At 39.0% G+C, this 13,045-nt stretch overlaps 1 protein-coding gene across 7 annotated transcripts in view; it reads right to left on the reverse strand.

Moving 5' to 3' along the window:
* Nucleotides 1–13,045, reverse strand: part of bcas3 (BCAS3 microtubule associated cell migration factor) — a 327,897-nt gene that overhangs the window by 232,899 nt on the left and 81,953 nt on the right. For all 7 annotated transcript variants that reach the window (XM_027280625.1, XM_027280624.1, XM_027280626.1 and 4 more), the window contains one exon: nt 2,807–2,957. In XM_027280625.1, coding sequence (XP_027136426.1) covers nt 2,807–2,957 — 151 coding nt within the window. The remainder of the gene's footprint in view (nt 1–2,806; nt 2,958–13,045) is intronic.

Here is a 13,045-nt window from a genome sequence, read left to right on the forward strand (position 1 = left end):
GTTTGGATGTCAGACCAGTTACAAAGTACTACTCTACTACTACCACATTATTGTACATAATATACAAATCAACCTACATGAATCAAGACTTGTTGTGATTCACCCGACAGTAAAGTCATAAACTGTGATAAACAACAAATAAAGTGATATGTAGGTCTTTTAATAAAAATGTAATACTATATTAACTATCAATACTTTTTATATCTCTGTCTTAATTCATGTGACTTTGTCATGAGGCTTATCAAAGCTAAATTATTGACACAATGTGTCTGTAACTGTAACAGAGTGATGAAAACTGTCAAGTAATGAAAAGTGGCATTGAACGTCTCATCAGATTCTTAATGTTTAATCAGGCCGTTCCTGATTCAAGTCAACATTTTCTTGCATTTTATTATGATTTTTTTCTCAGAATAGGGTGTAAAAGAAATGCTTGCTCTTGTATCGGAAACATAAGTATCACATTGATACTATTATTGAAAAGTTTAAAGACTTACAAGACTATGGCAATGACAAGGAATATTTTTGTGCAACACTTCCAAAATAAATGCAAAAAAAAAAACTTAAATACATGAATGCGTACTGCTTAAAACCAGAGATGGGGGGTAGATATGAACAGGAACTGCACAGCATTGATAGAAAACTAAAACTAAAAATAATAGAGTAGAGATAGTAGAGAGAGTTACAGTAAGTTAGAGTTTAAACAATAAATAACACCAACATAGAGACAAAAGAGACAAAAAATGACAAATCAGCTGAAAAAAAGAATCAGATATCATCAATCACAAAAAAAACAAAACTTTTTTTACTCAACATAGGAAACTATCAATGAACACAAGCAACCTGTAGGCACTCTGTATGAGGACTTATTTGCCTTTAAATGACCATTAAAACCAATCAGAGCCATTTTTAGAAGCCCACATTGCATGACTTTAAATATGACAACTGCTAAACCAAATGCAAACCATCAGGACCAGGACATCATCATAAATATCCCAAACAGGACACCACAGTGGCCTGTAAGCAAGAATACATTTTACAAAGCAAATGAACTTTGCAGGGTCATCTTAATGATTTGGAAAATGGCCTGATGTTGTTTACGTTGACTGCAGGATCCGCTCTCTGTTTTCATCTTCAAAGCTCACTTATCAAATATCACGGGGAAAACAAAGAAATAAATAAATCCCCGGCCGCCTGTCTGAATCATTATAGCATTTCCTATTCAAACAGGGCATGAAAATTACATTTAAATGAAAATATTAAAATCTGCCCATATTTGTGGAGCCACCTGTACTGTATGTAAATGCACTTAGCAAAGGCTGATGGTCTTAAAACTACATGATTTCAATGCAAGGCGAAGATCCAAAAAAAAAAAAAAAAAAAAATGGGACAGAGGTACTTACTTTTAATCTGTTTCAATAGTCAAGCTCGCACCTTTACACGGAACTGAACGACATGAATGAGATTTGAAATTATTACAGAGGTTTCTATTCTTCTAATGCATAATGCCTTTTATCCGCTTTCCAAACAGCCCCAGGACATGTTCGCATGTGTGTGCTGTGCTTCATTACCCTATGCAAAAAAGTGGTGGCCTGAGACAAAAGAAGTCTATGAACATCAGCTGGATGTGTGAGAGGAAAAGCTTTGGCCTACACGAGGCCACTGTTGACACAATACAGTGTTTTTACAACGTGATTAATGGATAAAGACAGCAAATCACTGACTGAAGTTAGAGATGGAATACAGTGTGATTTAAATTTTCCATGACAGTGGCCAAACTGTCAATTTAGTTGACTCTCTGAGGTTGCCAATAATCCATTTGCACTCGCCCGCTCTGAAGACGCATTTTAAAGGTTTCAGTTGTACTATTTTTACAAAAGGGAATTCTTCTTGAAAACGATCAGAATGACTGAGACGTCTCATTTATCAATACAGATATTGATTTGATAGAACTTCTCAGAGTGCTGGCAGTGACAGTTCTAAAAAGAGCTTACATGCAGATGGAAAAAGTGTCCCTTAAAACATTGTGAACATTTCTTTTCAACATACTCTTCATATGCATACTTAGTATACTTTTAAATATTTGTTGTGCATATGGAAATACATTTTATTAGGTCTGTGCTTTCTACTCTAATTTTATACAAGAAAAAGATTGAAACACTTTATTCTGTTTAGCATTTATAAACTGTTAATAAGTTGTTGACAGTGTTATGGCATGGCATATTATTTATTTATTGTATTTATTATTAATTATTCATGAATAATTATTGACTCTCAATGAGAAGTGAACAAACTGCAGCCGTTGTCTGTTAATATTTGAGGTGAAGAATGAACCTGAAGTCTTCATGAGTTTTGATCACATTCATAAACAGCTGGAATGCATCTGTGAACAACTTGTACAGGTAAATAAAATGTTAATTAATGCTCTATATCACACTGTAAGGATTTATTCCTATTTCATAGTCATAATTAAATATAATTACAGATATATTATTGTTCTGTTTAAACTGTTTAAACACTTGGCAGATGTTCTAACTGTTGATAAACACATTAATAATCAGCTTAGAGCTTGTGAAATGATTTCACTGTGTTTAAAGGTGGAGGGTTATCTAACACATACAGTACATGTCTGATAAGTGAAACTCTACAAAGAAATGTTATAGAGTTATAGATCCTGATGGGATAGCTGTGTTACACGTGTGCTTCATAAACTGGACTTCCTGTACAGAAACAAGGCTGAGGTGTCTATGTGTGTGTGTGTGTGTGTGTGTGTGTGTGTGTGTGTGTGCATGTACGGGTGCTACCCTACCCGGTGCGCTTGGTGATGGTACCCAGGGTCATGGGTTGTTTGATCTGAGCCAGAGGCAGCACCACAGTGAGGCTGGGCAGTGGAGAAAGCCGCGGGTTCCCCATGTTGTTGTTGGTGAAGTTGTTGTATGACTCCTGGCTGCTCAGCTTGGCTGAAGACACACACACACACACACACACACACACACACAAATGGAGGATTATTAAAAGTGTTTTCAGTGAGTCACTGGATGTTATCTGAACAGCAAGGTTAGAGAAATCTTTTTTTTTTTTCATTTTCTTTTTTTTATTTATAGATTCTGAGTGGAACAGAACAGATGTCATTGGGGAGCGTCTGCAGGTAATGTTCACAAAATACAAAAATCACACTGGAACAACCTTCAATACATAATTCATTTTTCTGTGCTTAGTGGGTCTTTTTTCAGCTCACTGCTCTTTACAGATGCTAATTCTCAGCATTGCTCAGTTTGAATTAAATGAAAAATTCACTTGTGCACTTTTTCCATTCATGCACTTTAAACTGCGCAATAGGCATTCAGCCGACCAGCAGAAGACCTTGTTTACAAAACAGAAACACCTTTCCCTCCATAAGAAAAGCCTTGTTTGAATACTGTGCACTACACTACATTTTATTTCCCCTAACCTCTCTCTCTCTCTCTCACACACACACACACACACACACAAACGCAAACACATATAACCCCGGGTTCAAGGCCTCCTGTGGAATGATTGGAAATAACCAGCTCAAGATGCTACATTACAAAGGCTTGAGCTCTGCTTCTAGTGCCTGGCAGTCTGTTAATCAAGGCCAATCAACAGGCCCTACACACTGGCTCAACACACACACACACACACACACACACACACACACACACACACACACACACACAGATGATCCAAAGAAACATCTCATCTCACATATCCCATGCAGCTCTAGCCAAACATAATCAGTCCATGTCAAAGGGCTTCTTAAAGGCCTAATGACCTTAACCAGCTACATGGAGAGAGACTGCTAGTACACCTACGACTTAAGTGAACACATGCAGTTAGTCTCTGACATTAAAACGCCATTTACTTGTACAGCAGAGATAATGACTGTATGTATCAGAAAAAAGCACATATACACATTATCTTAACGACAGAGTTGAATTGTCTGTGGACAGCATCCTGGTCTGTTAAAGATTGGACTTTGTGTGACAGGTTTCATTTCTTGCTGTTACCTGAAGCTTCAGTGTGCATTTCATTCATGAAAACTGAGTGATGTGATGAGCTAAAAACAGATCTGTGATAATAAAAACTATGACGGAATGTGCGTTTTGTTGATGAGACAATATTGTACAAAAAATATTAGTAGTGGACTATGCCTGCAAATGGTGGACCTGCACCCACCTCACCCTGTTACGAGGGTCAATCTGTACCACCTGACCCACAAAAATGGAAGCATGTCCAGGGTGCTCTCTTTCCCCTCCGCCCACACTACTACAGTAATGTGAAGTGCTCGACTAGATTAACAGATGAAGGTGAAACAAGTGAGTCTTTATTAAAAACACATCATCTATATTTTGCTCACACATGCATATGCAAAAAAAACTCACTCACAAAAATCACTTTTCACTGAATAGATAAAAATAAGATAAAAAAAAAAAGAAGATGTGACTGAAACTAATTAGTATGTCCATCTAAAGACTAACCCAGAGACTAAATCTATGAGTTACCAACATGAACATAGCTTCATTAGCCGGCTTATTTCTGGACATGCTGCTGTTGGAATTTTTAAAATGTAATTTCATCAACGATCACAACCACAGTTCCATTTAGCTCCACTGTGGTGGGCGCATCTAGGAGAAGCTCATTTCTAAACATGGACAAATAAAAACAGAACTATCTGCAGGCCTACATACCACTAGAGGTGAGTGTAATAATATGGCTTTCTAAGATGGCCCTTTAATACAATGAGAAAAGAAAGAGACAGTTACATAGAAACATTTCATTATAGGGGATAAGAAATGTGGATTGTAAAACAAATATATTTGTAATCCCATGACAATACATACAACAAACACAAAGTGTATCCTGCTGATTCAATGGGTAGCCCAAGGAAAATTCCAAGTTCAAGTGCTTTCAAAAGAAATAAAGAGCAAACCTGTGGGTGCACCACAATACATTCTCTGAATGTTTTCCTTGTTCCATTTGTTGCCTTAATAGATGAGTGACAGCTGCGTAACATAAAGGAATGAAAAGGAGGGAGGAGGACGCAGAGACAAAGAAAACAAGGCGGACATCAAAGGTTACAATAGAGGTAGAGAAGGAGAGTGCCTTGCCATTATTTGGAAGGAGCGATCAAGAGGAGGCTGAATGTGAGCGGAAAGGGACTGCTGAGTGTTTTGGTCCAGTCTTTTAGATCATTAACGTGTAGCTCAGAGTTTCATTAGTCCTGCCAAACCTCTGCTTTGTGGTCCTCCAAAGGCCTGTCTTTTAGACCTCCACTGGCCAACAATGCTGCGTGACCTTCGGATTGGGGAGAGGAGACCATTACACAAACCTGTCCTTCATTTCCTTCTGCTCCTCTCTTGGTCAGACTAACGGTGGTCTGTACCGAGGCAGCTCCTGAAAGCTCCTTCACATTTCCAAAGTGCTACACTACCTTTTGTGTTGAGGGAAGGGGGGCAGACAAGTAAAAAGAAAAAAAATCTGTACAGGAAGCAGCCTGAAAAGCAATAATGGTGCTTCAGCTAAGAGGGGAGTGGTGGGTGAGGATTGGGGGGTAAGGGGGTGTCGATGAATTTAGCATCCAAAACAGACATTTCACTTTTGCCCCACAGCATTATTCGCCGTCGACCCCCTCCCTTAAAAATATGCCTCGCTGTGGACTGCAGAACAGGTGTGACCGCACTGAGGCAGGGGCGACGATCACTGTTAATCAAACTGTCATACCATGCTGTCACTCAAAGCCAAGTGCTTCTAAATTATCTGAGCCCCCAGTGAAGACAAGTGTTAGAGATCACGCACTGGCAGAAGATGATACTTGAATAGATTCAGAGAGACAGACAGCAAGGGTGCCTGGATGTTTGTATAGGTGTGCATGTGGTGGAGAGTTGCAGAAAGAAGAAGGAAATATAGGAAGAGAAGGTTCACTTTGATGATGTGAAATTAGTTACAGCAAAAAAAAAAAAAATGTGTAAAACTGTATTTTTCTGCAGTGGAGCAGACACATGTAAAAGTTTCTGTAAATCGGTAAATCTTGCTCACGGAGAAATGATCAAATTCTTTCTCAATGATAATTCAGATACTTCATGTGAGAGAAGGAGGCAACCTGAATGTATATTTATATTATTTTATGTTGTCATTCAGTCCATCAAATCCTAAAATGATAAATTAGAAAATTAAAATGTAATAAGGTTGCAGTACCTAAAAAATTTTAAAAAAGTATCTGACGAAAACCAGCCAGGGCTACACCCTGCACATAAATTGATGTTAGGGCATAGGGCACTTTCCAAATTTTGCATATCTTGTCTTTTGCCTCACAAAGTTGTTTTTTTCCAGTATCATCAATTTTTAACTTCCCCATATTCAGAACAACCTCAGCTGATCATATGTCACTGAATAAAGATTTTTGTAATGAGGGATATTAGCCCATAAAGCAAAAAAAAACACATAAAACATAATACGGGAAAGTGAAAATGGAGAATAGTGTTAATGTTGTTAGCAATTTCAGTGTGTATTTAAATGTAATATAATTAAAGTTGTGCATTGTAAATTTGAATGATTATTAGAATGATTATTAAGTGCCTAGTATTATCATGAGTGCTCCTGATGGCAGCCTCTGTCACCTAAATGAATGTGATGAGTGTTTAAAAAAACTTTGAGTTGTCTGCAAACCAGAAAAGTGTAAAAATTAATTATTTATTAGAATAGCTAGAATCAAATTTGAAATATTAATATATATTTTAGGTTATGATGAAATGATGCAGATGATGGTGTACAGGTTAATTCTTGTCACTTCCTGTGCTGTCTTTAGCACAAATAATAGCAATGTGTCAGGATGGCGGTTTGGCACTGTTAAAAGACTTTAATCGGCCTTTGCTGTTATTTTCATAAAGAGTGGTGGAGCAGACATATGCAAACACGTGATTAAAGGCATGTCTACACTTTCTATGCTTTACAAATATGACAATAACAATATGACGAAACGGGTACACAGACTTTTATTTCTAACTTCAATCCAAAGATTCACAGTGAGATGTATTGTAGATGTTACTGATCACACTCAGGGTGATGCCAAGGAGACACCAAAAAAACCACAGACCACAGAATCCAGTCTGAAGATTAAAGGGCTTTTACCATAATTATCACCGGCTGTTATTTTTACAGTACCATCATTACCACCTGTTGTACTACAGTACTGCTTTAAAATACTCCTAATGCTGGAGTTTTTGTTTCTTCATATTAATCTTGTGAATCACCTGTTGAAATATAAGTATGGACTTTTCTGGATCTCTGCGTATTGTTTATAATAATTACAAACCGAAACGCAGCGTCTGAGCAGGAAAAAGGTGGAGAGGAGGCCAGAGAGGCAAAAGGCTGCCCAAGGCTACTGAAAAGAGAAGGAGAGAGAGAGTGAGAGAGTGGGACAGTGAGGTAGACAAATGAGAGGCGTCTGGCAGAGAGATAGCTCTAGACGGAGGCCATGATTTGATTAATGACCAGGGCGTGATGTGCCCAAGCACTGATACATGACATCCCCATGGAAAGAAGATCCATCAATGCAAATCCAGCTCCGTCACCGTCGTGGACAGAAAAACTCTGACCCTGCCAAAAAGTCGCACTGTCACCTGACCCTTGTCTCTCTTTTTTCCCCTTAATCCAACCATCCGTCCAGCTCTCTTCCGTCACTCCATCCATCCATCCATCCATCCATCCATCCATCCATCCATCCCTGTCTCAACAGCATTTGCATTCTATTCTCGCATTAAGCCTTTCTCTCTATCCTTCGCGGTCTTTCTCTCTCCTCAGCTGCCCCGTGTCACGCTATATCATGTTTCTCTCAACTCTTTTAATACCCAATTTGCATCCAATACAAGCAGGAGGCTTCCAATGAGGAGCCGACGTGCAACAGGACAAGCTCGGAAGACACTGTGTGTCCACACAAACACTGTGTCTTATTTGAATTGTTCTGCCAGAGATACTTCAGTCAAAGGAAAAGAGAAATCGAGCAAGTTTGGAGAGGAACTGGGTTGTGTGGTGTTAGGAGACAGCAGGTTAAGCAGGTTGAGTGATCCTCTGGGAATTAGGAGAGACCTTGACCTGAAGATGAAACTGCAGCTGTGAGATGGAGAGATTTTGAGAAAGAGAAATACTGAAGAGAAGAAAAAAAGCTATGATGTCCCAGCAGGGGAATACTTTTATAGTCATGACTAGACTTTGTGCATTTGAAGATATTTTTGGAGAAGAGCTGATATTTTTTTTGCTTACTTCGGAAAGATAAAAAAAACCTCTTTCTGCATGCCAAAAGTTGTAGTATGTAATAAAAAATATCCCGATCAATGTGTTTGGCATAACTGAACTCTTGAAAAATCTCTGCAACAGCACTTGGACGATGGATCATAATCAGCCTGTGAAAGCTCTGTTAGGGATTAACGGCTGTGTAAGGCTGGGCGAGGCACGTTTTATTGTGGGCGTTCATAAACAAACATACAGCACCAACAAGAACATACACGCTCTCAGTGGATTTGAACTTAATCGCACAGAGTGTAAAAAAGTGCCAGCTCTCACAGTGGAATGGCTTCTTTCTGGCCTGCAGACAGAAAAACTCCCACATGCTGAGATGTTTGTAGGTCAAGTACCTACAACCTGATGATGCTCTCATGACTGAAAGCTTGGCTTCATTACTTCATACTCACAAGAGTGTAGCAATCTACTGTTCAACTCGTTTCATTCAAATACAGACTGGGCCTCTGCCTGCCTAAAATTAGGGCCGGGTGTCAAACTTTGCTACTGATATATACCGACCAAAATATGTCCACAGTGCCCAGTATCAAAAGCACTGATGATTGGTCAGCCTCGTTTGTGTCTGCCCCCTTCAAGACATCACTGTGAGGATGTACCTTGACGTGAGGTGTTTCATTTGCTGAATGAGGAATTTTGTCCGTTGACGATGTCTCAATTGATTTTTCAAGAAACTTTTATATTACATTATACAGTATGTATATTGCTACTGTACAGAGATATAGCAGGATGGAGGACTTTAGTCGTATGGCCCACCCCAATGAATTACAGTTTGAATGTCCAGTAAAAAGCTGTACATACATAACTTTTTGTTTTTTCTGACAATATTTAGGCACTTTCTACGGAGCCCCTAAAGGGACATGGTGAAAGAAAAAAAAATGGAAGTGTTTCTGGTGCGCACCAGAAAGTTTCAGAGAAACACTTCCATTTTTTTTTCTTTCACCATGTCCCTTTTTTTCTTTCACCATGTCCCTTTAGGGGCTCCGTAACTTTCTGACATACATAGATAGAATTCTATACTCAACAAATGATGACGAATCTACAGGAAACGAAAAACAACATCCCTCCAGTTCACAATGGTCATTAATAAAGCCGTGGAGATAAACACTCATCCAGCTGCCAAATAAGTTTAAGATCCATTACTTATACTCCCGGTGGAAGAACAGAGAACACACTCCTTTCTTTAATTTCATTACTTTTCGACCTCCCTCACTGTTCTCCAGCAGAACTGACACCGCAAGCAAAGCAGTTCTGTTTACACCGGTTCTTATTATGGAACAATTACACAACAGACACCTCTGTCCCAATGCCAAAAAGACGTTCATCAGCAGGCTGGTGAGCCAGAAATATCTGAAAAGTGATCAAACATTTCATTATCTGATCATCATAGACTATATATTTTTAGATGAAGTATATTAGTGTTAGAAAGGTAAAACATGTTGATCTTTCCTTTACTAAGCTGTTGTATTGGTACCATTTAAACATACATAAAGTGCAGTACAGTGCATAACCGGCAAATATCGGCAGACCTGTATCAGTCTATCTCCACTTTCTACCATTCATTCCTTGAAGTTTCCCAGACATATTAAAGGAGGGAGGGATTAAAGCAGCGGAGAGGAAGAAGAATGAAGAGGAGGAGGTGAGGGGCAGGGGAGGCTGTAGTCTCTCTGTGCAGGAGGAGAAAGCTGTTCTACCATCCCAATTCCCCAAAGTATCATTATTAAAACACTCACTTCCACACAGGGGGAGGAAAGAGAGTGAGAGACAGAGAGAAAAAAAGCAGAAGGGAGAGAGAGAGAGAGAGAGAGAGAGAGAGAGAGAGAGAGAGAGAGAGAGAGAGAGAAGATGGCGGGGACGGCTTAAAAGGGTTGAACACAAAGGGGGAAGAAGCAGAAGAAGAAGAAGAAAAAGAAGAAGAAGAAAAAGAAGAAAAAAAGAAGAAGGAGCAGGGATCCCCCACTGGACAGAGTAAAAATAAATTAAAAGAGCCCTTATAAAACACAGATGCTGCAAAGAAAATAAACTTCACAAGATTTACTGTTTTGCAAAGGAATCGGAAGACTGGTGGAAAAGCCATCAGGTCTCTTCCCTCCTCCTTCCTTTTTTTCTTTCTCTCTCAGGTAACATTGCGGCGGAGGGATCTATCTCCTCAGTTTTCCCTTTTCCGCCTCTCTCTTCTCTTTGTACACTGGTCTTGCTCGTCTGCTATTTTCAGACAGAGTTAAGAGTCGAGGTCAGGCCGGCCTGTGTGAAAATGGCTTCCTGCCCGGTCCCCCGCTCCCAAACCACAAGCTAACGGGGAGGTTTTATTAACAGCCCTATTTGGGAACATTTTTGAACATTTTGTGTTTTTATTGACGTTTCTCATGTCAGGCAGCTAAAAAAAACAGACGTCGACAACAGCGAAAGAAAAAAAAATTCCCAGGGCATGATTTTTCTAATTTTGTCATAAAACTTGAGAACTACAGTAAGAAAAAAAAGAAAAAAGTGAGATTTTTAAGTGTAACATGCTGTATATGGAGTCCAGAGCAGTGTGTGCTGTGATGAAGGGGAAAAACAGCGAGAGAGAGGAAGAAAAAAAGTACAGCAATACAGAAGCAGAACATGTCTACATGCAAAAACACGTGTGCACACTTCTGACAAACAACCAAATATAATCATGTGAAAACAATCAGGTAGGAAAGGAACGCGCTCAAACATGGAAACACACACACACACACACACACACACACACACACACTGCACCCTGAAATCAGATCTACAAGTTTACAGCATGTCAGTATTTACAAGGCTTCATCAGACAGGACTGAGTCACCAGCAAGACGAGCTGGGAGGGGGTCAGACAGCTCCACTGGATCAGATGACACCCACACTACAACCATATGTGTGTATGAGTGTGTGCAAGTGTGTGTGTGTGTGTGTGTGTGTGTAATTTGGGTCAAGGAGCTAGTACCTCACAGTAAAGAGGGACGGGTTATAGCCAATGATTGGATGTTTGGGAAAGAGATGTAGGGTGGGGGGTGATGAGATGGGGGTGGAAGAGTGTGTGTGTGTGTGTGTGTGTGTGTGTGTTAGGGGGCACATAAACAGCATACACACTTACAAACCAATTTAGAGAGAGCAGAAGAAGAAGAGGCAGTTGGAGAGAGACGCATCAGATGGTTTCTGTGTCATCTTTGAATGGTTTTCAAGACAAAGTGGAAGTTTGATTCAAATGTTTGTCTGTCAGAAAAGAAGAAAATATTAACTGGGCTCATTTAAGAAAGCGAAGGAAAAATATGGCAGACTATTAGAAGAGGAACATGTGAAGCAGTTCTCACAGTGATCGTTTGTATTCCTTCATTTTGTAGACTTAACTCTTAATGTGAGGTTTCAAAATAAATGTCGGGGTTGTGTTATTTCTGCTTCCTGCTGAAGTAGGTGATGACGGAAATGTTTGTATATATATTATATATTGAGTCCATATTCAGTCAATATTTGAGTGGTTTTTGACATGAATTCTTTACAAGGCTGGAAAAATATATAATAATACTAAATACTAATAATAATAATAATAATAATAATAATAATAATAATAATACAAAAAAAAAACTCTTCATTGTAATCAGACTAATTTATTTTTGCTGGATTCAGAAAATGAGATATGTCCTGAAGGAGACCTGCGATTATCATCATGTAGATAAGTATGAAAGATGAAATGAAAGAATTTCTTAAAAATCGCCATCGACTACAGCACACACAAACACACACACACACACACAAATAAATTGCATACTTTGTATACAAACTATCTTCTACAAAAGAGAAAACTTTGGTACTTTGCAGTCATCACTCCATGTGATTACAAACATATCAGTGTGTGCCTGCAGCTAAACGAGAAGAAGCCGACTTCCCCGGTCAGAAGGAGAATGTCTGCATCCGTCACTCTGTCTGGGGCTAAATGCTTCTCCTTTTATAACCGTGGTCCAAAGAAGAGGAAACAATAAGAGTGGAGATAATGAGATGTCCTCTGACTGACTGAAAATGATCAGGCCTAACAGAAACATTTCCTTCATGATCATGATATTATAATGGTGACTAATGGTGATATTCCTGCAGTCACTGCAGAGTTCAGTCCCCTCTTTTTCTTTAATCAGGTTGGTATTTTGTTAATTATTTGATTCCAACAGCCCGTCTGCATTAATAATCAAACATCCTGAGCCCCCTTGTGTTCCACACTGCATCAAAAAAGAAAAAAAGGAAACACACACACACGCTGAGGTCACACATATAGATCTGATTTAATTTGTCCATTTAAAGATGACTCTGATCTAATGCTGATTGATTGACGTTGCAGTTTTGTCCGCCTGTGACAGAAGCTCTGTTTGAATAGTGGGCGACGACCGCAGGGCCGCTTTGATCCGAATTTAGCCGGCAGAGTTTTGACAGCATCTGAGTCTGAATAAATGCCATGTCAGAAACACTTAGACATGATACAAGTAAACAGGCAATTTAAGAATAATGAAAGAGGAGATCTTTTTTCCATCATTGTGGACGTTTTCCTTGTAAATGTAAATCTAAAAGGTCAGCCATGCCTCTATCACATTCACATGCTGCTAGTGGAAATGACATTCACTTATATCACATTTATTATTTCACAACTTTTTCTTTGTTATTAGTTTTAGTTCAGGTTATTATTATGTGTGTGTGTGTGTGTGTGTGTGTGTGTGTGTGTGTGTATAAAAAATGTAATAAC

The sequence above is a fragment of the Larimichthys crocea genome, chromosome VII, assembly GCF_000972845.2.
Source record: "Larimichthys crocea isolate SSNF chromosome VII, L_crocea_2.0, whole genome shotgun sequence".
NCBI lineage: Eukaryota > Metazoa > Chordata > Actinopteri > Sciaenidae > Larimichthys > Larimichthys crocea.